This window comes from Corvus kubaryi, unplaced genomic scaffold, assembly GCF_017639235.1.
Source record: "Corvus kubaryi isolate FWS band 111438036 unplaced genomic scaffold, C.kubaryi_AGA036_p1.0 135, whole genome shotgun sequence".
In the NCBI taxonomy this organism is placed as follows: domain Eukaryota; kingdom Metazoa; phylum Chordata; class Aves; order Passeriformes; family Corvidae; genus Corvus; species Corvus kubaryi.
This window is the reverse complement of record NW_024580669.1, coordinates 752,750-779,283: the sequence shown is the minus strand read 5'-3', so window position 1 is coordinate 779,283 and position 26,534 is coordinate 752,750. Positions and strand designations below refer to the sequence as shown.

The 26,534-nt window shown below is 50.1% G+C and overlaps 1 protein-coding gene across 29 annotated transcripts in view; it reads left to right on the top strand.

Moving 5' to 3' along the window:
* LOC121676044 (collagen alpha-1(VII) chain-like) overlaps nt 1–26,534 on the top strand; it is an 89,959-nt gene that overhangs the window by 9,510 nt on the left and 53,915 nt on the right. For 26 of the 29 annotated variants that reach the window (XR_006020368.1, XR_006020367.1, XR_006020370.1 and 23 more), the window contains 23 exons: nt 2,185–2,317; nt 5,328–5,508; nt 6,049–6,208; nt 6,914–7,007; nt 7,996–8,169; nt 9,140–9,300; nt 10,236–10,365; nt 12,061–12,177; nt 12,696–12,851; nt 13,560–13,676; nt 15,439–15,585; nt 15,747–15,866; nt 16,504–16,662; nt 17,879–18,007; nt 18,224–18,373; nt 19,124–19,261; nt 19,650–19,796; nt 20,486–20,605; nt 22,691–22,837; nt 22,989–23,177; nt 23,500–23,639; nt 24,929–25,052; nt 26,241–26,384. Coding sequence is in view for 26 of the 29 variants with exons in the window: in XM_042051975.1 (XP_041907909.1) it covers nt 2,248–2,317; nt 5,328–5,508; nt 6,049–6,208; nt 6,914–7,007; nt 7,996–8,169; nt 9,140–9,300; nt 10,236–10,365; nt 12,061–12,177; nt 12,696–12,851; nt 13,560–13,676; nt 15,439–15,585; nt 15,747–15,866; nt 16,504–16,662; nt 17,879–18,007; nt 18,224–18,373; nt 19,124–19,261; nt 19,650–19,796; nt 20,486–20,605; nt 22,691–22,837; nt 22,989–23,177; nt 23,500–23,639; nt 24,929–25,052; nt 26,241–26,384 (3,214 nt within the window). In the remaining 3 variants the exon portion in view is untranslated. The remainder of the gene's footprint in view (nt 1–2,184; nt 2,318–5,327; nt 5,509–6,048; nt 6,209–6,913; nt 7,008–7,995; nt 8,170–9,139; nt 9,301–10,235; nt 10,366–12,060; nt 12,178–12,695; nt 12,852–13,559; nt 13,677–15,438; nt 15,586–15,746; nt 15,867–16,503; nt 16,663–17,878; nt 18,008–18,223; nt 18,374–19,123; nt 19,262–19,649; nt 19,797–20,485; nt 20,606–22,690; nt 22,838–22,988; nt 23,178–23,499; nt 23,640–24,928; nt 25,053–26,240; nt 26,385–26,534) is intronic. The other 3 variants (XM_042051992.1, XM_042051983.1, XM_042052111.1) reach the window with 3 other exon arrangements.

The following is a 26,534-nucleotide window of genomic DNA, read 5'->3' as shown; positions in this document are numbered from 1 at the left end:
TCACTGGGTTTTTGGGATCACTGGAATTTTGGGAGTCATTTGGTCCTTTTTGGGATCACTGGATTTTTGGTCTTTGAGTGTCACTGGATTTTTGGGATCACTGGAATTTTGGATGTCATTTGATTCTTTTTGGGCTCACTGGATTTTTGGGATCACTGGGGTTTTGGCATCACTGGAATTTTGGGAGTCATTTGGTCCTTTTTGGGTGCCACTGGATTGTGCTCACCTCAGGCTTTAATTCCACCTCCTGTGGAATTAAGAATGAAATTCATAGGGAAAGTCAGAGATTTGGACTCAGATCCTTGGCTCCAGCTCAGGGACTCCGGGATCTTTTCCTGGCCGGGCAGGGGGCACCTCTGGATCAGCCTTTCCCATTCCCAGCCCCTAAATCAGGGAATCACAGAGTGGTTTGTGTTGGAAGGGACTTTAAATCCCATCTGGTTCCTCACCCGGCCGTGGGGGGTCGGATGGGGTTGGGTGAGGAGATGGGAATGTGGAAATTCCACGCCCAAGCTCTCTTTGCTGGCTCCTTCCATGCCCTTATTCCAGCAAAGGCAAATCCAGAGGCCGGGAAAGGACAACAGATTCCTGCTCAGAGAATCCCTGCTGCCCTGAACTCAGGAGGCTCCCAGGGGATGCAGGATCTTTGGGATCTTTGTTTCCTTTGTCCCGGCTCCTGTTCCCCTCAGGAGCACTTGGGAATGGGAATAACCTGGGAAAGCTCCAGCTGGAATAACCGGAGTGGTGCAGCCCTGGCTGCCAGCCAAGCACTCCATCCCTTCATCCAGCGCTTCCCAACCCCTTTTCCCCCTTTTTTTAACCCCCACTTCCTTCAAATTCAACGCTTTTCCCACACATCCCCACCTCTCCTTATCCATGAATCCTGCCCCCCCTCCCCCGGAGATGTTCCCTTCTTGAGGATATTTAATCCCATTCCACCTTTTTTTAAGGGAAGAAAGATTAGCAAACCTGGATGAACATTCCCTGGATGCCCCACGTGGCAGTGGGGTGACAAAACTGCCAACATCTCGTTCTTTGTCCCATGAATCCGTCTGATGAGCGGCGATTCCCGACAAAATTCCCCTTTGGAGTCATCCATCCCAAACCTTCACTGCTCTCCTGGAATTCCTTGCGGGAATTGGAGCACCAAACCCTCCTTTGCTGTTTGCAGCAGCTGCACAGGCAAATCCAAGATTTTTTTCCCTCGGATTCTGCCTCTTGGAGAGGGAGAAAGATCCTGCCTGGAGATTAAATTCCTGAGAAACACCTGACTGGAATTTTCTGCTTGGAAAAGCTGCTAAATTTAGCAAAACAGGTGTTTTTAATGGGAAAATCGGATTCGTGGGAGCCACCACGGAGTGGGAAAAAGGAGAGGAGGGTCTGGATGTCATTTCCAGGACTCTCCAGGTGTTTTCCTGCTTTTCCCCTGGATGCTTCCAAGCTGAAATCCTCCATCCCAAACTCCTAGAACATTCCTTGTCACAGGAATCTTAGAGGGGGTCTTTATTCTCATTAATCCATGGTGTTAATTGGAACGGAATCCCTGGAAAAGAGCAAAGCTGGGATGAAGCCATTGGGATTTTTTTCCCCGCCCCCCGAATCCATAATTTCCATCCTGGAAGTTTTCCGTGCCTCCCTGGGAGCAGGTGAGGCTCAGAGCAGGAGAAGAAGTTTTGATTTGCCATTAAAAGAAAGAATAAAATTCCTTTTGGCAGCGGCACTTCTGCTCCATAGAGAGAATTCCCTGTTTTCCAGAGGGGGAATTCTGCAGCAATTTTAGGGAGTCGTTAAACCACCAGCAATAACCAGAATTCCAGACCCCTCTGGCTGGATCCTTGGGAAGTTCATCCTGGATTTAGGAGCCTGGGGGACAGGGTTGGATCAGGTGATTCCTGATTTTCCTGGCCTTTTCTCCCGGATTATTTGAGGCAGGAAGCGCCTCCTGCTTTTATCCCACCACATTTGGGCTTCGTTGCCTCGGGTGGGTGTTGGGAAAGGCAGGAACAAAGCTGAGCTCTTGGCAGTAGCAAAGAAATGAAGGAATTCAAGGATTTCTGGATTTTAATCCCAAGTTTCCAAGCCAAGAGGAGCCTTTTTAGTGGGAGAAAAGCTTTTCCTGGCACTGAGGGTGGGTGGGAGCATCGCCCACGGGTGGCCCCAGCTCCAACCTCTTTCCCTCTGCAGGTGAGGGACTCTCCAGGCCCTGTGCTGACTCCAGGGATTTCCGGGAGCTGCTTCCCGAGGGGAATGTTGTGTGCCCAGATCCTTGTCCTGGCAGTGGCCGCGGGGCCCTTCGGAGCTGGGGCTGCTCATGAAGGTGAGTGACAAAGTGACAAGGGATGCCTGGGTCACCTCGGGGGCAGCACCTGGGACACTTCCAGTGCCTTTTCCAAGCAGCTTTTCCTGCTCCTGGCATGGATCCGCACGTGGATGTGTCGGGGTGGAGCTGTGGTGCCGTTAATTCCCATTTAGGACTGGGGTCACCAGGATAACAGAGCGCCTCCAAAGGAATTCAGGGCCTGAATTCCTGCTCTGGGATTTATGGAGAAATCAGGGATCAGTGTCCTGCCTCTGTCCTGCCTCCTGCTCCAGAGGAAAGTGGGGAGAAAGGGAAAACAAATCCCATCCTGATTCCTCCTCTGAATTCCAGGACCTGCTTCCAGCCTCCACACAGGAAATGGGAGAGGAAAATCCTCAAGGAAGCCTTGAATCCTTCTCCTGCTTTCCAGGGAGCTGGGATAGCTCAAGGATTCACCTGTCCCCAGCTCCGTGCAAACCCACAAAGAGTTTTTGGGGATGAGGGGCTGGATCCAAAAAGCAGGAGGCAAAAGAATTCCAAGGAAAAGCCTCATGGATGACCCAGGGTGTGGTTTTGGTCTCAGGAGGGGAGATCCATCCTCCAGAGCTAATCCAGAGTTCCCAGGATTGTCCCAGGCTGGGTGGGATCCTTCTTTTTCCAACAACTCCCAGGTTTGGAGGTGCAAATCCATCTAAATCAGTTAAATTCCACAAGGAGTTAATGGAATCTTTGGCATTGGCTCCGGAATTAACTTGATTAAGCTGCTGTCCATCAATTAACCAATAAACTCGACTCTAATGCTGTTTAATTCCGAGCTGGGAGCAGGGCAATAAATCAACGTTCAGAGATGTCTCGGGGAAAGCTGTGATGGATGGAACTGGATCGGTTTGGAGGTGCATGGAAAATTCCAGATCCAATCCTATCCCCCTGTGATTAATAGAGCTGTCCGGGTGGGATTTTCTCCAGAAGGTACCAATCCAAAGATCTTGAACATCCCACATTTCCCATGACAGCTCCAGGTGTTTGATCCAAGCAGCGGTTCCTGGTTTTTGGGAATTTTTTGCCAAGCTGGAAAGCACCCACAACGGGCTGGGATTGCCCCTTTATAGGGAAAAGGGCACCATCCTGCCCTTTGGAATCCCAAATTTGTTGTTGTCCTCCTCATTTTCCCTGGATGCAAATGAGGGTGGGGTGAAGAAGACTCTCAGGAATCGGGATGGATGGAGGTGGCTCTCTGGGAATTTGGGATGTGGATGAGGCAGCAAAGACCCCTCTGATACCGATTTTGAGGATATTTTCCAAACTGGGGCCAAAAAAGCAGGAAAATCGGCGCTTTCCGGAGTGGCTCCGAGAGGTGGGTGGTTCTGGATTTTCTTGGGAATTTCTTGTGGGAGTACAGGGTGTGGTTACCTTGGGAAGCTGCTGAAGGATTTCCACCAGGCCCGAGGATGGAGATCAGGACTGGGATTTGCTTCCCTCCAAGTCTTTCTGGGGGAACAAGGATATCAAAATCCCAAAGCTGAGGAAAAGGAATAGATCCAAGATAGAAACAGCAGCTGGGAAAGGAGCTCGTGGTGATCCATGAGCAGCTGAGCTGCTTCCAAGACTCCCTGGACAAGGAAAATCTGTGGAAAGAAAAACTGAAATAATTCACAAGGAAAAGTGCTTTGTATTCCCTATTTTAACCCCAAAAGAGCCAATCCCTATTTTTCTGCAGGAAACAAAGTTGGGAAGAACTCAGGAGGCACAAAGAAGAATGAAAACCACCAAATCCTTGGATAACATCCATCCACAGCTGGAAAATGATCCCTTCTCCTGCTGGTGGCCAAAGGGGATTAATCAGGGGTGCAGCCATGAGGGACAGCACAAAACCTGAATATTTCCAAGCCCTTTGGGGATCCTGCTGGTAGGAATGGGATAAAACTCCAGGGAATTGAAGAGGTCAGGTTAAAACAGGTTTCCCATGTGCAGCAGAATCCTGGGAAACACAGCCAGCTCCTCTCCCTGGAAACTGGGACAGATTCTCCAGCCCGGCTGGGGCAAGTCCAGACCTGCAGGTGAAAGTCAAGGCTGGATAAAATCCGAAATGACAAAAAACAGGGAAAAAAATGGGACAAGGTTGAGCCCGATCTCGGTGAGGAAGATCTAACTCCCTCCTCCAGCAGGGTCTGGAATAACTGCCTGCAAGGGAGAGAAGTTCCAAGGAAAAATGCAAATTTTCCATATCCTTCGCAGAGCCTTCGTGAGTTGAAGCGTCCCGAAAAGTCATCAGATTCCTGTCGCTGAAATGGATTTATGGAACGCCTAAAAAATAGGGAATTCAGTTAGGAGGGAACCCTGGGAAGGGAAAAATGCTTTGATGGTGCTTAAGGAAATTTCCCTGTACTCCTGTCCTTTCCCTGCCGTCGGAGCTGTCATGGGATAGCTTGGAAAACCGCTCCTGTTGTTTGTTCTTTGCACAAGGTGCTGCTCATGCCCAGGGTGGGGTGGTGCCACATCTCCAGAGGTGGCCCTGATATGAATCCCGGGATGGTTGATGGGATGGCAGAGCTGCCACATTCCCGAATTTCGGTTGGGGGTGGCTCAGGGCTCTGTGTGTGCCTCTGGGAAGATGGAATCCCCAGGCTTCCAGAGGGTCCTACAGACCTGCAAGCTTCGATGGAGCTGGAATTTGGGATTCGTTGTTTAAATCATGGAATAGTTGGAGTTGGAAGGTGCCTTTTAAAGGTGATTTAGTCCCACCCTGCCACGGACAGGGACACCTTCCACTATCCCAGGTTGCTCCTGGCCTTGGATGCTTCCCGGGATGGGGCATCTCTGGATGAGAAACTTCTCCTGGGTCAGAACATCCAAAGGAGGAATTCAGAGGAAATTCAGGAAAACACAGCACTTGTTGCTCTGGGAAGCACCTAAACACGGTCCCTCCATCTCTCTCCCTTCGGTATCCTGGGAATTCAGGTGGCTCCGGGGGGGGGGTTTCCTCATTCCATGGTGTGGGATGAACCTCCCTGTCCCTCTTGTCCCCCAGCCTGCAGGACATCAGAGGTGGCCGATGTTCTGTTCCTCGTTGGGCTGTCGGAGGGCGCAGGGACGGAGAGCTCCCGGCTGCTCCGGGATTTCATCGGGAGCGTGGCCAGATCCTTCGATAACACGGAGATGGGAAGAGGAGGTGTCTGGCTGGGCCTGGCTCTGTATGGGGAGACACCAAGGTGGGTCTGTCCATCCTCCTCCAGCCACTGCTGGATTCCTGGAATCCAACTCATGGCCATGGATAAAGAGCTCCTGCAGCTCTGGGGAACCACTGAGCAAGAGTGGAACCCTCAGCGGAGTCATCCAGAGGTGCTCGGCCACAGGGAATCCTTCCAGGGCGGGAAGGAAGGGTTTGACACTGAAATTCCATTAAATTCCATTAAGTTTAGGTCCTGGGTTGTGGTACCACGGTCTGGGGCTCGTTCCCTGCACTGCCCTGACCGCTGTAAAGAGAACTTCTTGTCATGAGTTAAATCCATGGAATGGTTTGGGTGGGAAGGCCCTTCAACACCATTTCATTCCAGCTGCCATGGGCAGGGACACCTCCCACTATCCCAGGCTGCTCCAAGCCCTGTCCCACCTGGCCTTGGACACTGCCAGGGATCCAGGGACAGCCACAGCTGCTCTGGGCAACTGGAAACTAAATGTCAACATTATCACTGGTTATTGCCATTTTCAGTGCATCCCTTGCTCTTTATTCCCCCATTTCTCATTCCCAGGATGAGCATTGAGCTCACAGATTACGGGACCATCAAAGAAATGCTGGATGCAATTCGGGATCTCTCCTCCAAAGGCAGCAGCCTCCAAACAGGCTCAGCCCTGGCGTTTGCAGCTCAGGCTTTGTCCCACCAGGACACCCTGAGAGAGGAGGCGGCAAAGGTGGGTGAGCTCCTGAGGTGCTGTCCAGGGAGCAGTGGAGTCATCCCAGAATCCTGGAATGCTTTGGGTTGGAAGAGAATCCCAAAGCCCATCCAATTCCACCCCCCTGCCATAGACAGGGACACCTCCCACTGTCCCAGGCTGCTCCAAGCCCCAATGTCCAGCCTGGCCTTGGACACTTCCAGGGATCCAGGGGCAGCCACAGCTGCTCTGGGAATTCCATTCCAGCCCCTCCCCACCCTCCCAGCCAGGATTTCCTTCCCTGTTTCCCATCCATCCCTGCCCTCTGGCAGTGGGAAGCCATTCCCACTTTGTCCTGTCACCCCATGATCTTGCAAGTTGTCCCTCTCCACAGGGAAGATTCCTTCCTAATATCTAATCCAAACCTAGAGCTCCCTTAGGAGCTGCTCATGAGGACTTGTAGGGATGAATCCTCTCCTGTGCTGGCAGGAATTTCCTCCTGGAATTGCTGCCCAAGCAGAGGTGAGGCACAAGGGCAGGAGGGACATGCAGAGAAGATGCTGTTGGGAGCAGCTCTGCTCCTTCCCAGCTCGTGGAAGTGATTCCGTGGGAGTTTCCCCAGAGGTCTTGGGTTTTGAAGGATTTCATTTTGAGGGATTTCATCAGTGTGAAAGCCCACAGCTGTCACTGTGACCTCCTGATGTTGTGTTGTTCCTTCCCTGGCTCTTATCCCAACTCTTGCAGGTGCTGGTTCTGCTCACGGGTGGGAAATCCAGCGATTCCGTGGAAGAGGGAGCCCAGGTCCTGCAGGATGGGGGGGTGACAGTGTTTGCTGTGGGTATGTGAGGCCATCAAAACCTCTGTGTGACCAACCCTGATTCTTCTCCCTGGGGAATATTCCTGACTCACAACACCTTCTTCCCTAAAAACTGCCCCCACCCCCAGGCTCCGCCTTTGGAAACCACTGCAAGTCCAGGAAAATCAACATTTTGTTGTTGTTTTCTTGGATATTGTTGTTGTTGTCCATAACTGATTTATTCAGTGGGAATCTGGGATTTTGCATCTGTCAAAGCCACTTGGGAATTCAGAAGGTGTTCAAGAAAAGGTTCCATAAATTTCAAAATGTTTCAATGTGACATCAAAAAAAAAAAAACCAGCCTCAAAACGCTTTTGCTTCTGAAGGCTTCTCTTAACGGGGTTCAGAGACTGACTCAGAAATGTCCCTCAGAATAATTCCATGAGCAAGGAAAGGTTCCATTGCTCTCCCCACCCCCAAGAATGAGATCCCACCAGTCAAATCCTTCCCCAAGTATTTCAGGGAAGGACAGGAATGGTGGTGGGATTTCGTTACCAAGAGCAACCAGGTCAATTTGAACCCATGTGAGGTGAAAATTGGGGAAGGATTGGTTTCTTGGGTGGGTTGTTCCCCTTTTTTTTAGTTCAGCCACAGGAACACGCTGGAATTTTCGAACAGCCTCCCAAAACCCCGTTGTCTGCTCAGCACAGGAATGTCTCTGTGTCCAATGGGAAGGACAAGGCTGGATCCTGCCCTGTTCCTTTATTTCCCCACCTCTCAGCCCATGAGCAGCCCTGGGACAATCTCTGTGACACCTCTGGAGAAATCCTGACCTCTTTTCCCTGGTGGAAGAGGCTTCCTCTGCTTCTCCCATCCAGCTTGAGACTCCATTCCTTGTTCCCTTCTTTTCCTTGGCAGCACGACCCAAAATTGGTGTCAAAGTCCAGGACGTTGCTCCCCCTTTCCAAAGCCTGCCCTGCCCCATGGATGGTGTTTGATGTCCTCTTTTCCTGCTCTTTCCTTCCCCTAGGGATTAAGGATGCTGACAAGAACGAGCTGGGCAGGATTGCTTCAGATCCCGCTGCGGAGCACGTGCTTTACGTGGAAGATTTCCAGCTGCTCCCAAACGTGGCTCCCAAACTCTCTCGGAGGCTCTGCTTCACCGCCTCAGAGCCACCACGTCCTGTCAAGCAGAGGGTGCAAGGTGTGTCCAGGTTCTCCCTTGATCCTGCTTTCCATCTGCTCAGACCACCCTCTGGATGTTCTTCCATGGGGATGAACCTCCCACATCCCTCTGAGGGAGCTTGAGGGGTTGGGTTATCCTAGAGGAGCGACCAGCTCATGGAGCAGCTCCTGCTTTGGCACAGTGCTCCTGGGTGTTCTTCTTGTGGCTGCCTCTCCATGGTTTGTTTAGGGATACCAGATTCCTGGGAATTTTGATGCTGGATCAAACAAAAGGAGCAGCAATGGGATGGGGCAGTATTTCTGCTCCTTGGAGTATTTTCGTCGTGGGGTTGTCACAGGGAATTCTGGCAGCCCAGCTCGAGGTCTCAGCAGGAACTTCATTCCTTGCAGAAAATGCAAAGAGCAACCAAAGGGATTTCCAAAGGGATCTCCAAAGAGATTTCCAAAGAGATCCAGATGTCTCCTCAAAGCAGGATCCTGAGGCATCAAGATCCTGATGCTGCAGTGAATCCAGAGGTGATGGCACTGAATTCCTGCCCCTTCTTGGCTCATGAGCTCCTGAGGAGCTGAGTTAAAAGCTTGGGGCAGAAATGGGGAGAACATCACCTGAGACTTTAAAGGGTCTCTTTTTTTGGCTTCTTCTGCGGTTCTGCAGTACTTCAGGGCTTCCTGTGACATTCCATGGAGAGTCCAAGCTTCCTGGCAGGTTCCTCCAGTGTCAGGAAAGAGAAGGGCAGGGAGGAGCTGCTGCCTTGTGCATTCACCAGGTGTTCACTGGGGAAGTGTAACCAGAACCAGTTTTGATTTCCCCCTTTGTGCTGTCAAAAAATTGGCCAAAAAAATTCTGCTGGAGCATCTCCTGTCTGGAAACAGATCCCAAGTGTCCCTGTGCTCCCAGCCTAAGCGATTTCTCTGTGTGGAATATGTTGACTCCATGAACTTCCACATGTTTGAATCCAATCCAAGCTCTTTCCTTTGTGTTTTTGCAGCTGAGCAGATCCTGGGCCCCCGGGAGCTGCGTGTCAGCGAGCACAGCCACAGCTCCCTGAGGCTCTCGTGGGTGGCAGCCACGGGCAGGGTGACAGGGTACCATGTCCATGTCCACCCCTCGCTGCCCCCGGGACAGCCGGACCCCGAGCACCAGCAACAGGTAGGGTTGTGTTCCCGTTTTCCAGGGCACCAGTTTCAGTTCCCAGTGTTGGGGTTCAGTTCCCAAAGTTGGGGATTCATCCCATGTTGATGGCACAGCCGGATTAGGAGGTGGCACCACATCCCTCAGCCATCCTGGCACAATGGGATTGGCAGGAATTCCTGAGGGTTAAAGTGAAGGTGTAGATCCACCATGGGATCCACCAGTTTCAATTCCCAGTGTTGGGGTTCAGTTCCCAGTGTTGGGGGGTCATGCTGGATTAGGTGGTGACACCCAATCTTCCCAATATCCAATCCTTTCTCTCCTTACCTTTATGATATCACCACTCAATCCCATCTTCCTGCTGCCAAGGTTGTTCATTTTGGTAAGATCTCCATAGGTTTCAGGATTTTCCATGGCCTTGTGTGAGGGATGCTGCAGTGTTCTCCAGCTCATCCCACACTGCACGAAGTTTGGGATCAAAGCTGAAGGGTAGACAATATTTGCCCTAAAAGCTTTGATTCCTAATAATAGAACAAAGCTATGAAAGTTTAAATTATTAAGGTGAAGATTATTAATTGTATTAATTATTAAGGTTGTATTTAACTGGGATGGTGATCCTTGGCAGCTTCAAGATCTCATAATAACAGGGAAAACCCAGAAGTTCTGTTTCCGTCTCTTGCCCTCGGGTTACATCAACATTTCCTTCTCTGAGCTTAAAAGGAACTTTATTTCCTTCCTTTTCTTCAAAGGACTTTGAGATCACCTTTAGCCTTAACGTGTTCTCCATGTTTTATTCCATGGGCTATTCCACAATTTAAGGATCACAACATATGAGTCAGGGTTTTAAGAGGTTCCTGCTCATGGAAGTCACCTTGAGCAGGTGTGGGAGGTGCTGCTGACCTGATGTTCTGCTGTGGTGGTGTAACGGTGTCCCTTGTCCCCCTGTGTGACAGATGGAGGTGGATGGGGACACAACCACGGTGCTGGTGACAGATCTGAAGCCCAGCACCAAATACGTGCTCACGGTGAGGGCCAGCTATGGAGGGACCCTCGGGGAGCCGGCAGCCGTCAAAGGGAAAACAAGTGAGTGTCCCCTGGGCCACCCCTGAGGAAAACACCCACCCCAAAGCTGGAGAGGAGAGAGGCGTGGATGGATGGGGGGAGGGAGGGAGGGAGGGAGGGAGGGATGGATGGATGGAGGATGGATGGATGATGATGAGTGGATGAGGGATGGATGGATGAGGGATGGGTGGATGGATGGATAGGTGGATGGATGGATGGATGAGGGATGGATGGATGGAGGGAGGGAGGGATGGATGGATGGAGGGATGGAGGGATGGATGGATAGATGGAGGATGGATGGATGATGATGAGTGGATGGGTAGATGGATGGATGAGGGATGGATGGATGGATGGATGATGGTGGGACGGATGGATGGATGAGGGATGGATGGATGATGATGGGTGGATGGGCAGATGGATGGATGGATGATGGATGGATGGATGGATGGATGGATGGATGATGAATGATTGATGGATGGAGGAATGGATGGATGCATGGATGGTGGCATGGGTGGAGGTGGAGCTTCAAAGTTTATTAGAGAAGCTTCTATTGAGTCCTGAGGTGCAGGAAGAACCTCTTTGCTTTCCAAACTTCTCCAAGAGGAGACTGGATGGGACTGGATCCAATCCCAGCCCCGTATTGTCAACGGATTAAATCTAAGCATTTATAGAGGTGTGGTTGAACCTTAGGTCCAAGGATTAAAGATGGCAAACAGGGATGTTTGTATTAAAATTAATGATTTAGTATGATAACTATTAAAGTAATTGTAATAAAATCAGCAAAAAAACCCAATTTTTAAAGTAGAGATTGATGTCATTCACCCAGACCAAGGGGGAAATCTCTTCTGCTGACCCTCAAGGGGTGACTTTGAGGGGTGTCCCCACCCAAAGGAGGAATCTCAGTTCCCAAGAAAGGCTATAGGGATACGTCAGGAGACCATTTGAAAGTTGGACTGGACTTTTATGGCCTCTGCTTTTAGGGATTTTCAGAATTTAGGGGGTTCACTAATCCCACTCCCCTCTCTGGCTGAAGCACCAACCCTGCTTTGCCCGAGGGGTTTTTTAAAGAATTATTCCTTTCTTCCCTGCCTTTTGTTCCTCCCCACAGCCCCTGCGATGTCTGGGATTGTTTGTCTCCTTGAGGGAAGGTCTCTGACAGGATGAATAAATAAAGCTCCTCAATGAGGTTGACTCATCTGTACTTGCCAGGGAGAAGATGGAATGTCTTTATGGGTGGAAATGAAGCCATTTGATCTCTCTTCTTATTATCCCCAACATGAAGCCAGAGGCAGGAGCTATAAATCCGTCTGCCGTGGCTGGCTGGATCCAAATGGGCTCCTCTCCCTTGGAATTGTGGCTGTGGGAGCAAAGCAGGGTTTGATTCATGGCTTTGATTCCTGCTCAGTCTGCAAGAACTGCGGAGTTTCCCCTGCCCGGGGTAGATGTTCTCTGCCTGGGGGGTGGATATTTCAGATCCCAACACCATTCCCAGAGAAAACTCCCAAACTTTCTGCCTTGGGATGGTCCATCCCTATTTTTGGGGGACAAAGGGTTGGTAGGAGAGGGATTGTTGATTTTAAGGCATCAGCTGAGGGAGAGTTGGTGCTTCTCCTCTCTGTGTCTCTCTGTGCCTGAAGACAAAAGAATTTTGAAGGATCTTTTCCATTATTCCGGCACTGCCACCTCCATTTCTGCCTTATTTTTGTGTCCCCACAGCTCCAGTGCCTCCGGTCACCAATTTCCGTGTGATAGAAGAAGGACTTTTCAGCCTGAAGGTGGCTTGGACACCTCCCCTGGGCAAACTGGAGGGCTACAAGATCTACATCCCCAGGGGTGAGTTTTTATTAATTTTTTATTAATTGTATTAATTTTAACCCATTTTTATTGATTTTTCTTATTTTATCGTGGTGTTTGCTTTAAAAGGAAGAGTGACCCAAGGACAGGGAAGGTGCTGTTAATTCCTGGCGTGACTCTGGAATGAGTCCAGGATAGACTTTGCCAAACACTGTGGTTCCTCCAGGACAGAGGAGAGTCCTTGGAAGGACTTCTCTTGGAAGAACAAGCTGAGGGTGATGCCGTGAATTCGTTGTTTGCCCTGCCACATCCAGATGTTTTTCCCACTCAAGTGCCTGCTCTGGTGGGGATTTGGGATGAGTTCAAACCTTCGGGATGGCTCCCGCTCTCCTCTGTGGGCTCTGAGGGCTGGGACAGCACAGCCAAAATTCCCAGCAACACCACATGGATTGGGAAACTCCAACCGTGCCCCTGAGCCATCTCCACAGTGTGAAGACATTCCCATGGGATTCCTTCATGGGAAGGCTTCACCATCCCTTTTCTCCTTGATTTTGCAGCCAACAAGCCCAGGACGACCTTTGAGCAGATCCTGCGGGGCGACGTCTCTTCCCACGTGCTGGAAAACCTGCAGGAGGACCGGGAATACAGCATCAGCATCTATGCCGTGTATGCTGAGGGCCCGAGCCAGCCCGTGGCTGCTCTGGGGAGGACACGTAAGAGCTGCGACCCCGTGGTTGGTCCCTTTTGTTCCCAGGTGTTGTGTCCCCACCTCAGAGTTGGTGCCCTCATGCACCAGGACCTTCCCAACTCCATCCTAACTCTTGCTTCATGGACGTGGACGTCCTCAACACCATCATCCTGCAGCCTGGGGGAAGGGTGGGAGATCATTTTCCCTCCTGTTTTGCACCCACGCTGCACAAGGTTGGTGCTCAGAGATGTTTGGTCCTGGACAGTCACAGGTTGGGCTGTTCTACCTGTGGTTCATGAGATGCCTTCAGCCCCCAGGCAGGAGGTCCTGGAAATCCCTCTCACAGAATCATTAAGGCTGGAAAAATCCTCTAGGATCCCCAAATCCAACCATTCCCAGCACTGCCGTGTCCCCAAATGCCACATGCACAGGGCTTTTTAATCCCTTCAGGGATGGGGACTCCACCACTGCCCTGGGCAGCTGTGCCAGTGCCTGACCACCCTTTCCATGAAGGGATTTTTCCCAATATCCACCCTGCCCCTCCCCTGGCCCAGCCTGAGGCCGTTCCCTCTCATCCTGTCCCTGTTCCCTGGGAGCAGAACCCAACCTCCACGTGGCCACCTCCTTCCAGGCATTCCCTTCAGCCAGCTGAGCTGGAGGAACATTCATGGAGAGCCAACAAAGTCCTCCACTCCCAATGCTCTGAAAAGTTTCTTCCCTGTCCTCTTTCCAGTGAAGCTCCTGCCTGTGGAAAACCTCCTGCTGCAGAACGAGACCACGGACACGCTGCAGGCCCGGTGGAGCCCTGTGCGGGGAGCAACGGGATACAGGCTCACCTGGGCATCAGCAGGTACGGACAGGGGTGGAGGCTGTACCAGTTCCCAGGGCATGGAAAGATGGGAGCTGTGAGGTTCCCAAGGCGTTGGATGCACTTTGGATTGGATTGGATTCCATCTTTGTCCATTGGGGGTTTTTTTGGGGGTCTGTGACCAATGGAGTTTTCTCTGCTGTGGAAGCAAAAATTCCTGCCCTGGCTCTGCATAAAGCTGGTTGGTGGATCCAGGCTGGTTACACGGGGTTCGTGCTGGATTTGCTGGACCTGAGGAGCCTTGGAATAACTGAGAGGAGCTGGGAAAACCCTCCCTGTGTAGCTGCACAGCCCCTGAGTATTTGGGGTCACCCCTTTCTTGGGGGACAGCTGAGTACAGGGGTTTTGGGGGGACAGCCTGGAAGTGCCTGTGCTCATTGCATTTCTCTCTGCAGCACTAAAACCTGGCTGCATCCCCTAAAATCCTCATTTTTAGGCAAATTTGGGAGTTTCGAGACAGATCCACCTTTCCAGCTGGAGCTTTTCCCCTACCCTGAACCCAAACATATTTTCTGTGGTGCTGGGAGGGGAGCAGGAGTGAGAAATTCCGGTTTGGTGGCAGATTTTGGCCTTGGGAGGTGGATTTTTCTTGGGCTCAGGGATGTCAGGACACCTGGGCTCTATCCCAGGCTGTGAATAAAAACCACATTTTCCTCTCCCTCATCTCCCCTGGTTATGATGGAAGGAGACATCTCCCACCAGGAACAGGGGGGATTAGTGGGAGAACAGCTCCAAAGGTCACCAGGAGGGAAAAATCTTTACAGGGAAGACATAAAATGGCTTTTATTGCTTTGTAATCAACTTTTCTCACAGCATACCCCAAAACTCAGCAGTTTTCCCAGCCTGTGCCCAATATCCCAGCCAGGAATGGAGCTCGGTCTGGGAATGGGGACACTGAGGGGACAGTGGGACAACCTTCTCAGGTGGAACAGGAAGAACACATCACCTCCACCCCCCAATTTTCCAGCTGCTTTTTCACCTGGTACCAGCTCACCCCAATTCCAGGAGTGGCAATATCCCAAGGGCAGCCCCCCCCTGGCCTCTGGATCCTCTTCCCACACTCCATCCCATCCCGGGATTAGGGATGCAGTGATGGGATCCAGACCCTGGTGCCTATCCCAAGCCCAGGAGGGGACTGGTTTTCCTCGTCTGACTTTTAAAACCGGGATTAGATAAACACAAACTGGAGATGGGGGATGTGGAGAGCAGGTGGGAAAAGGGGGATGGGGCTCCGGGTGCTGCTGGGACAGAAAATGGGGATGTGGCACCATCCAGTGACCAAACTGGAAAAGGCATTTTCCTTCTTTTAGAGGTTTTCCTCAACATCCTGCTGCCTGCACCTCCCTGCCCCTGGGAAGCAGGGGTGGATCCACAGGAATTCGGTTTTAACTCTTCTCCTGCTGGGCAGGTTTAGCTGAGCTGGGTCCTCAACAAGGAGACTAAAACTGGGGTTTGGGGCATCATTGGCTCTAATTCCTGTAGGGAAGGCAGGATGACTCCAGCATGGAGTCAGCCAGGGTGGAGGGTGTGGACCCTTTTATGGGATCACTCACAGGCCCCAGCGTACCCGTTTTGGGGTTTTCCTGATGTATTTCCTTTGCTTTGCAAATCCCTGAGTTACCTCGGTGATCCCTGAGCTCTTCCCGGGTGGATTTGGGTTTTTTCCACCTGCACCCACCCAGGATGGTCCCGGTGTGTCCAGGGTGGGGTGGGCTGAGCCAGGAGACACCGTTCCCTTTCGCAGAGGGCAGCATCCAGGACGTGACCCTCGGCAGCTCCTACAGCTTCTACATGATCCAGGGGCTGGAACCGGGCACAGAGCACACGGTGACCATCAACCCCATCTTTGGGGACATCGAGGGGCCAGTGGTGAGCGGCAAAGCCACCACGGGTGAGTGTCCTGCAGCAGGGGTGGCATTCAGCCCATGCAGACTCAGGGGTGGTGGCACGGAGCTGGTGTCACTTCTGTCACTCCCCTGCATTGTTGGGTTTGGGGACCTCTTTGAAGCTGTTGGGACCTCGATGGAACTGGGCAACTCTTCCCTCCTGCAGTGGCATCCAGCACTGTCCAGATGCTGAAAGTGAGCGAGATTTCCATCAACAGCCTGCTGGTGTCCTGGGATTCGGTCGCGGGGGCCACCGGCTACAGAGTGGCCTGGGGTCCAACACCAGGTGAGATCTGTCTCTGCTCTCCTTGGAATGGGAGAATGTCAGGAATCTGGCTTCCAGGTCATGAACTGCTCTGAGCAGCCTCTCCCACAATTCCAGAATTTAAACTGAAGCCAGGGATTATTCCTGGCCCTGAGGCACCAACCTGGCCCCAGCCCAACACAGAGTGAATGCCAGGAATCCCCAGGAAGGGGACAGGGAACATTCCCACATTCCTGTGGGCCCTGGAAGTGAGAGCTGGTTTGGACTCAGTTCCTCTCAACTGGTTTGGATCCTTTAGGTATTAAAATTCCAAAATAAATAACAATAGGAAAGCTCTCCATTGCCCCAGTGAACGCATGGAATCCCAGGATCACTGAGGTTGGAAAAGACCTCCAAGTCCAAGCTGTGCCCAATCCCCAGCTTGTGATGCCACATCCAGTTCTTCCTTGGACACCTCCAGGACTGCGGACTCCAAACCTCCCTGGGCAGCCCCTTCCAATGCCTGACCACCCTTTCCAGGCAGAAATTCCTCCTGAATTGTCCTGGAACAGGTGTCCTCCAGCAGAGGTTCTGCTGGGAGCATGGTGGATATCTCAGGATGCAACAGAGCTGCTCACCAGACTCTTCCTCCTCTTGTGCTTTATTTTCTCTTCCAAAGAATTCTTTGGCAAGGACCGTCCTCGTCACCTGGCCCTCAACAAGTCGGTGACGTCCCACCAGCTCCGCAGCCTGGCCCCCGACACCGAGTACGTGATTTCCCTGTCCGTGCTCTTCGGCTCCGGGGAGGGCCCCGGGATCACCACCTCGGCCAGGACGGGTGAGTGTGGGTGGGGTGGTGGAGTAGCTGCTACAGAGCATAACCTCTGTGTATCCGGTTCGACCTTGTGTATCCGTGACTGGGTCTTTTCCCGTGCTCTGGGCTTGGGCAGAGCTTCAGATGTCATTGAATCCCAGATTGGTTGGGGCTGGAAGGGTTGGAAGGGTTGGAAGCCCATCTTGTTCCAACACCTTCCACTGTCCCAGGCTGCTCCAGGCTCCGTCCAGCCTGGCCTTGGGCACTGCCAGGGATCCAGGGGCAGCCACAGCTTCTCTGGGCACCCTGTGCCAGGGCCTCCCATCCTCCCAGCCAGGAATTCCTTCCCGATATCTCATCTATCCCTGCTCTCTTTCAGTTTAAAGCCACTCCCCTTGTCTTGTCCCTCCAGGCCCTTGTCCAAAGTCCCTCTCCAATGGTGAAGTGCTCAATCTGCACTCACTGAGCTTCCAGGTATCCCAAAATCCAGACCAATGGTTAATTCCTCAACAATGTTAGAATCCATCTGAAAAAAAATATGAAAAATAGGAAATCTGGGTAAATTCTGCTGTAGGAAACCATAGGAAGATAAGGACCATGGAACATCCTAATGTGGTCCTTTCTGCTTGGTGATAAGGGCTGTCCCCTGCCTCAAAGAATTCCACAATTCCAAAGGAATCCTCCTGGAAGATCAGATTCCCTGGACAAAAGGCAAATCCTCTGTGTAAAATAGGGAAAGTTGATGGGTAAATCTTGTTCCTCTCTCTCAAACTTCTGGGCTGCTGCCCTGGGAGCGGAGGAGAGGCAGGAATATTGATCCAAAAGCAGAGGTGGGATCGTTGGAAGAGGTTCCAAAGCAGCAGCAGGTGATTGGAAACCCTGGAATACCATAAGGGGATAATGGCCTGACCCTTGTGAGGAAGAGAACGGGGACTATTCAGCAGCTGCGGGAGCTCTGGGTGGGTGTTCCACCTGGGGCACTGGGATATGGATCTCCTGACTCCATGGATTCCTGAGCTGCCTGTCCTGGCCTTGCTCCCACTGGATCTAGAGCAGAACGTGCTCCTTGATGACCTCAAGCAGTAGAAAGTGGTGTCTCTCCAGGTGAGGATGAGGAGACACCAAGGATAAGCAAAGCCGCCATTTTGAACCCTTTGATACAATTTTGACCCATTAAAGTGTCAATGATGAGCCTTTGGACGGGAATCAGGACACTCCTGATGTTGTCTCCATCCTGCAGATCCTCTGGGATCCGTCTCCAACTTCAAGGTGATGTCCCACACCAGCACCAGCCTGTCCGTAGCCTGGAATGCAACAGCTGCTGCCACCAAATTCAAACTCACCTGGAGCCCCGTGGGAGCAGGTAAAGGTGAGCAGGGAAAGGGCATTCCAAGCACCTTCCCAAATTCCTGACCTGCTCCTGGGGGTAGGAAAGAGATCCCGCTCTTGGTGACAGCTCCTTCTCTCCTTGTTTCCATGGTTTTATTTATGGAGATAATCCCCAAAACTCTGGGGCAGCGGGGCAGCAATTTCCTTTGGAGGAAGGAAGTGAGCTCCAGGCTCTGAAATATCCCTGTTTTTACAGGAAAACAGGTTGCCAGGACTCAGTACCTGGGCAGCCAAGTGTTGGCTCACCGGATTGACCACCTGATGCCCAACACCCTGTACAGGGTCAGTGTCCGGGCTGTGTTCAGCAGGACCGAGGGGCCGGAGGTGACCCTGACTCACCACACAGGTAAATCCCGCTGGAAAAACCCTCCTTGAGTTGGGATGCAAAGCTTGGATTGATGGTGTTGGGATTGGCTCAGTTGGGTCAGAGCCTGGTGCTAAAAACACCAAAGTTTTGGGTTCAATCCCTGTGTTCATCCATTTAAGAGTTGGACTCCATGATCCTGGTGGATCCAACTCAGGGTATCCTGTTGAACGAGCAGCCCTCACTGCTGCTGGCAATAATCCATGGCTGTTCCTGTGGGAGGGAGGGGACACGTCCTTCTGGCACGTTGGACAGTCCCGGATCACTTCCCGGAATTATTTATCCACAGCCACCTCGGGAATGCAGGAGCCTCTCCGCAGGCACCACCCAGGGTCACTCACCAGCACTGGGGTTTTGGGAATTCCTTGGATTGTGGCTTTGCCTCTTCCAACATGGAGTTCTGGCTCCTTTCAGTGTCTTTTCCACCTGAGTTCATCTCAATGAGTTTTTCATGGAATTTGAAGATGTGTGTGGATGATCCATCCTCTCTTGGAGCCCTTCTCATGTCTCTCATGTGTGTCACCAGTTTGGTGTGGGTAGGAAGAGGTGGGGATGAGATTCCTCAGCTTGGAATCCATGGATCCATTAGGAATTTCAGCCTGGCATCCCTGGATAATGCCTGGAAAGTAAATATTGAATGAATGCCCAAATTTTTCTTCTCCACCCTAACTTAGAGTTGTGAACCTGCTGCTCTGGGACTGAGCTGAAATCTTATCCTGGTTCATTTTCCAGCTCCTCCTGGAGATTCCCACCCCATCCCGACCATCCAGGACCTGAGGGTTACTGACACTGGTGTAAACACTTTGAAGCTGGCTTGGAAAAAGCTTCCTGGGATAAGTAACTACAAGATATCCTGGGTGCCATCCAACAGTAAGGACCCCGATCCTTTGGTCAGGGAGCACAAAAATAGGGAATTTGGTTCAGGAAATTGCTTTTTCCATGGATGATCAGGTGGGTGGGGACTTTAATGTCTACAGGGACAGGTTAAACCCCTCTAAATGAGCCCTGAGCCAAGCTTTAGGCTCTAACCAAGGATATAAACATAGCTGGGATTTGGGATATCCAGGAATTCGTTCCCTTCCACCTTTGTGACTAGATCTGTCCGCTCCCTGTGCCTCAGTTTCCCCACAGGCAAAATGAGTTCCTAACTCTCCTCCCTGGCCAGGTCCTGTTAGATGAGTGTGAAGCTGCTGTAACAATGACTGTTACACTTCCCTTTCCATGGACACTGCGGGTTTTTCGGGATGTCTCCTCTCAGGTGACTCGGAATCCTCCCAGCTGGTCCCGGCAGAGGCCGTTGCCTTCACCATTCCCAAACTGAAGGACAACACCACCTACACCATCTCCGTGTCTGCAGTGGGAAGGGGACAGGAGGGAAACCCCACGGTCCTCACAGCCAAAACCTGTGAGTGTGGGATTCATGGATTGGGATAAGAACATCTCCGTAGGGGAGTGAAAGAAAAAGAGCAATTTTGGCTGATTGACACCTTATTCCTGGAATTCCAGGATGTTTTGAGTTGGAAGGGACCTTGAAGATCATCTGATTCCAACACCTTTCCTGGACCAGGTTGCTCCAAGCCCCATCCAACTCAGCCTTGTTTCTTCTCAGATCCCACCAAAACCAGCCAGCGGTCCTTTTTTCTTGCTGTTGGGGAATTTTGGGACCTTCCCTGTCTTCCCCAGCCAATAATCCCCATTTTTGGGGCACATTATCTTGGCATTCCCTCTTTAGTTGCAATAGCTTGACCGTTTCCAGCAGGTAAAGACCAACATCCCTCATGAGTTGTTTGGAGATCAAACGGTGGGAAAAGTCAGGAGCCGATGCTGGGATTTCAGGGAGCATCTGGAAAAAATGACAGGAAAAACTTCATTGCCCATCCCAAAACTTCCAATTTCAGCCAGTTTAGAGGCCAGACTAAAAAATTCCCACCAATTCCCACCGACTGAGGACCTGGCCTGATTCACCTTCCTGGAGAAAACACCTGGAGTGCTGGAGGAACTCCTTCCTCTCACTAGAATCATGGAATTTCAGAGGCAGAAGGGTCTCCAGAGCTGTTTTCAGCCCCTAAACTTTGTTCTTTGTTTTTCCAACAGTGGATTTGCCCAAAGTGATGGGATTCACCGTGCAGGAGGCTGCGGATTCCAGCATTTTGTTGTCCTGGGGGGCTGTTCCTGGAGCATCCCTGTATTTACTGACTTGGGGATTGTCCTCAGGTAACGTTTGGTGTGGGAAGGAAACCCTGATCCACCTCCTGAACTTCTCTGGATCCTGTTTAGCAGGAGAACCCTGAGGGTTTCCATGGGTTCCTTCATCTCAGCTTCTCCATTTGGGGGCAAAAAAAGGAAAAATGGGAGCTGGAGGAAGCTCCCAAAATGTCCCATTTGGCCATTGCAAAATCCCTGAGGGAAGAAAAAAAGGAGGTGTGGGAATAGCACAGGAAAAAGGAATTTTGGCATTATCAGTGTCCCTTCCTGTCCACCAAATCCACCAAAAAAGGTGGATTTTTGTCATCCATAAAACCTCCTTCTTAGCTGTTTAAAATTTCTGCTCTGCTGTGAAGAGCTTCCAAAAATTCCTTAATCATTCCTCACCATTACTTCTCCTGACTGATTTGGCTTTTCAGGATTTGCCCTTTTAAAGCATCGATTCCATGACTTTTTTTCCCCTGGATTGGACTAAAATCCTCCTTGAATTTGAATTTTCCTGTCCCTGTGGCTTCAACCACAAACTTTTTCCTGGGATCAGTTCATGTCCACGAGTCAATAAAGAAACCAAATCCAACAGAACTCCCTGTGCTCCCTGCAGTGCTTTTGGAGCTACCAGGAACTTTAATTTTTTTAATTCCAAGGATATTTTAGGATTTGCAGCTCCACACTTGCAGGCTGTGTCCTTGGGATGAAGTGTCCTGTGCCAGCAGCATTTTTGGGGGGCTAAATACTGTGGAAAAGTGATTTGGGAATGGAAAATTTGGATCTCTGGGGTGATTTTACTGAGCTAAAGCAACTGTTCCTTTCCTGTGCGAATATTGATCCAGAAGGGCTCAGAAATCCCTGATTTCAGAGTTGTCTGGGAAGCAGGAATGGATAATCCCATGTCTGACAGTCCCCCCGGTGCCCTCCCTCCATCAATCCCGCTGGAACAGGTTTATAAATCTTGATTTCCCATCACCAGCAGACGAATCCTGATCCCCCTTCTCCATAGGATCGGATTTATGCTCCTAAGTGAGTAATTCCAGTTTTTCCTGGTTAATTATCCCAGCTGCCAACACTGGTGTAGAAAAGCAATTAAAAATTTGGTCCTTTTTGTTTTTGTCTTGATTAATTTTCCTCCACACAACTTGATTTTTGTCCTAAATGAAAGTTATTTTAGGACACATTTCCCTTGCTCTTTTTGAGCTCTTTTAATGCCCTTTTCCCTGCTGATTCCATCCAGCCTGTCCCATAAAAAATGGGATCCCTTTCTACTCCGCTTGGGATAATTTCACTTTTGGATCAGACAAAATAAACCAATTATGGCTGTTTTGACTCAGCCTCTCAAAAACCGGGAGCAGAAGAGTTTGAGTCAAATTTCAAGGGGGATTTTACTGGGTTTTTTATCTCCCAAATTTTTTTGTGGAGAATTGAGAACAACAAACTGGATTTGACCTATGGAGATCTTTTCCAACCTTAATTCTATGAGTCGATGACAACGGAGCAGATTATTTGCACTGATTTTATTTCTTTCCACAGAAGTTCAGCTTTTTCCGTGATTTTTTTTGAAGTAAAATGTTCTTTCAGACTAAAAAAGTGCAAGTTTCACTTTGAACATTGTCAAACTCGTCATTTATTTTTTCTGAAATAAGGTGCTTTGGAAATGTCAATCATTATTTTGACATCTTTTCCCTATCATGATTTTAAATCAAAACTATGGATTCTGTGCAACCGAATTTCTCAGTCAAGTTGGATTTTATTTTTCATCAAACTTTCCATTCATTCCCAAAAAAAAAGGAACTTACTTCTATCCATAGGATCCACTGGATAGAAATTGGTCTCTCAGCCTTAGGCATCACCTGTACCAAATTCCCTAAATTCTTGGATAAATTCCAATTTTCTTTCCTTTTTAATGCACAAAATCAACCTCGTTTCATCTGGTTTAGGACCTGACCATTGCACTTTGGATATGCTTTACTTGTGTCTCTGCTCCAAATCCCAGGCATCATCTCATCCCCAAATTCCTGTTTGCCAACAGTGATGCCGCAGAAATGGGAATTATTCTGAGTTTTTCTGGCTCCCAGTCATGTTTCCTCCTGTTTTCCACAGCTCCCGCTCTTTCCCAGGAATTGTTACCAGCAGCTTCCCGATCGTATCGAGTGACAGGGCTGAGCTCCAAGGAAACGTATTTGTTTTCCATAAAACCAGTGTTTGGAGACGTGGAGGGACCGGAGACAGCGCTCCTTGGACAAACAGGTGTGGAGGCTGGAGTTCTGGCTTGCGGTTTTCCCTGGAAAACTGCTCTTCAGGCTGATTTTTGGGTTTTCTACCCTTTTCCTCTTTGCTGGACAGCGATGTCGTGGCTAAAAGAGGTTTAAAATCCACCTTTTCTGTTTGGCTCCTACAGCAGGACCTCCCAGAGAGCCGCCAAGCGCTCCAGTGGCTCCTACACCACTGGATACAAGGAAATCTCCATCCGCATCTCCCAGCAGTGTGGGGACCACTCCTCACCCAGTGCCCACCAGCACAAAGCTCCCAGAGGCTCCAGTATGGACCAGTGCGGTGTCGGCCCCGCTGACAACCCTGCCTGGGCCAAGTGAGTGTGGGAATGATGATGATGACTATGATGATGATGTAGAAAGAGTCAAAACTTCCAGAGGCCAAGATCTTCTCTGATCCCAGGAGCTAAAAGTGGTCTTAATTCCTTGAATAACGAGTGGACAGGGTCAGGGAAGGCCCAAACCCCATAAATGTGGTGAAGGCCTCGGCACTACCCTGAGGGGGGAAGGTGCTGCTGCTCACCCAGAACTTGGCATCACAAGGGGTTTGGGGTTTGTTTTGTTGCTCTGAATACACAAAATCCCACGATTCTGCTTCAGGACCCCTCAGCTTACAGAATTCCTCTCTTCCCTCTGCAGTTTGTGGGAAGCTCAAGGCAGACGTTGGGTTCCTGGTGGATGAATCCTCGAGTATCGGCCAGAGCAACTTCAATAAAGTGAAGGATCTCCTCTTCCGGATCGTTTCCTATTTCCCCAAGATTGGGCCTGAGGGGATACAGGTAAGATTTTGTTATTCCATTTCCTGAAGTTGTTTTCCTTCTCTTTTCTCCTTCTCCTCAGCCCTGCCAGGAGCAGATTCTGCTCACCCAGGAATTGTGGAACAGAAAGGCCAGGGAAAAACATGTGTGGAACAAAACAGACAGGAATTAAAGTCTCCTCAATGTCAGCCTTCCCATTTGGATAGATTTCCATTTCTTGGTTATTTTTCCAAGACTGAATCATTGGGAATAAAGCAAATTCCACACCTGAAATACTGTCTAGGTTAGCTCAGAGATCTGCTGGGTGCATATTCCCATCTAGGATCCCATTTCCAACCCCATCCAAAGTGGGAATGGTTGGGAATCCAGAGTGGGAATGATTAGAAATCTGGAGGGGGAATGGTTGGGAACCCAAAGTGAGGACAGTTGGAAATCCAGAGTGAGGATGGTTGGGAATCCAAAGGAGGAATGGTTGGAAATCCAAAGTGGGAATGGTTGGAAATCCAGAGTGAGAACAGTTGGAAATCCAGAATGGGGACGGTTGGAAATCCAGAGTGGGAATGGTTGGGAATCCAAAGTAGGAATGGTTGGGAATCCAAAGTGGGGACAGTTGGAAATCCAGAGTGGGGATGATTGGGATTCCAGAGTGAGGATGATTAGAAATCCAGAGGGGGAATGGTTGGGAATCCAAAGTGAGGACGGTTGGGAATCCAAAGTGAGGACAGTTGGGAATGCAAAGTGAGGACAGTTGGAAATCCAGAGTGGGAATGGTTGGGAATCCAAAGTGAGGACAGTTGGAAATCCAGAGTGGGAATGGTTGGGAATCCAAAGTGAGGACAGTTGGAAATCCAGGTGTGGATCCAAGTGGGAAATGCAGGATGTGCCAGCAGCTCCCTCCTCCAACAAACAGAGAACCAAAGCCCCAGGTCATGGTGGGAAACTCCTCAAGGGCAAACGAAGCCTGAAGGATTTAATGACAGCAAAGCCAATTGGAAGATTCTGTTCCTCATTTATTTGGGGTCATTTGTGCTTAATTAATGTCACATTTAAATTAAGAAGGGAGAATTACGGAGCCCCCTTTAAGTTGAGCAGGAAATGGGAATTTCTTGGACTCTTGCTTGGAGGTTTTAGGTGAATGATGGAGTTACCCTGGACCAACAAATAACTCTGGGGACATAAAAAAATGTTGGTTTAGGTGCCGATCTGACTCCTTTTTCCCAGAGTCCCATTCCCGGTGCACCACACTCTGACTCGAGGCAGTCTGTCCCATTTCCTGTGGATTTGGGGATTTCAATCCCTGGTTTTGGCAGGTTGCTGTTGCTCAGTACAACGAGGAGCCCAGGGCAGCTTTTCACTTCAACCAACACCGCGACCGCAACGGAGCCCTCGGAGCCATCAAAGGGCTGAGCTACACCGGAGGCAACACCAAAACAGGTCTGGGAGGGGACTTGGACACCTGGGATGATCCTCCTGGATCAAGTCAGAACCTGGAAGCCAAGGAAAACATTTTTCTGAGTGGTTTGGAGCCGTTTCCTTGGTGGGAACGTTGTGCTCAAAGTTGTTCTAAATTTGAGAACAGATTAAATTTAATTTTCGGGAGTGGTTTTTCCAACCGCTTTGTGCTTTATCCATGTCCTGGTTTTCCCCCTGGGTTTTCCTCATTATTTTATGATTTTGCCTGCACTTGAGGAAGGTTTTTACACCATAAACATGAGGATGGCTGATTTGAAGCATTCTTGCATCCCAGAAATCCAGATACTTTTGTGTCATTTAAAAAGCTCAGAGCGGGACAACACTTTCCATGTGCTCATTCCCAGCAGGACATGGGGAGTACCTGGTTCCCTGGAGGAACACAACCAGGAATGGAAAATTAAAAAAGGTTGATTTTCATTTAATCATTTAGCCCAGTTGGTTGGAGCCTGGTGCCAGTAACTCCAAGATTTAATCCCACTATGGAGCTGGATTCAATGATCCTTGTGGATGCTTTCCAACTTGGAATATTCTCTAGTTTTGGGATTTTTCAATGAATTCTTCACAGCAGGAAAGCTTTGAGGCACCCAAATCCCTCATCCTGCCTCAGTGGTATTGGATAAGAGCACAAAAAAAGGGGGATGGTCAAAATACAGGAATTTTTATGGGATTGCTCAGGGAAAGAAAGCATGGAATTAGTCAGGCTGGAAATTCCCGGCTAACCTCGTCTCTAATCCTTCTTTTTATGGAGTTTGTGTCAATAAAGACATTTTACTCCATGTAGGAATCTTTCCATAGTGTTTTGGAGCTTCTTGACTGTTTCAATCAGTGGGATATTTCTTTGCGAAACTTTCTTGGTCTTTCCAAAGACATTTGGAAATGGGAATTTGGTGGATTTTTTTCCTGAAGCGTAAGAAAAATGCTTCAAATCTCCTGAATTTGTTTTCCCTTTCCAAAACTGTCTGCTAATTCTACCAGAACCATTCTGGCCAAGCTGATTTCCTGCTGTTATCCTTCAAAAGACGTTTTCCCATGCTCAGGGCTTTCCATTTGTGAGGAATTCCCTTCGTGCTCCACCTGTGGAAGGAGATCCAGAGTCCAGACCCACGGAATTAATCCAGACTCCCACCCTGTCTCTCCCTGTCTGCTCAGGCCATGCCCTATCCTACGTGCTAAGGGAATTATTCCAGCCTTCCAGAGGGATGAGGCCGGGTTTTCCTCACATCCTGGTGCTCGTGACCGATGGACAATCCCAGGATGACGTGTTACCCCCAGCCAGAGCAGCCCATGCTTTGGGTGAGAATTCCCTGTTGTGTTTCCCTCGGTTATCCATGAATTTCCAGGTGGTTGAGGCTGCCCTGTTGTTTTTTCCTTCAGTTCTCCATGAATTTCCAGGGGTTTGAGGTTGCCCTGTTGTGTTTCCCTGGGTTCTCCATGAATTTCCAG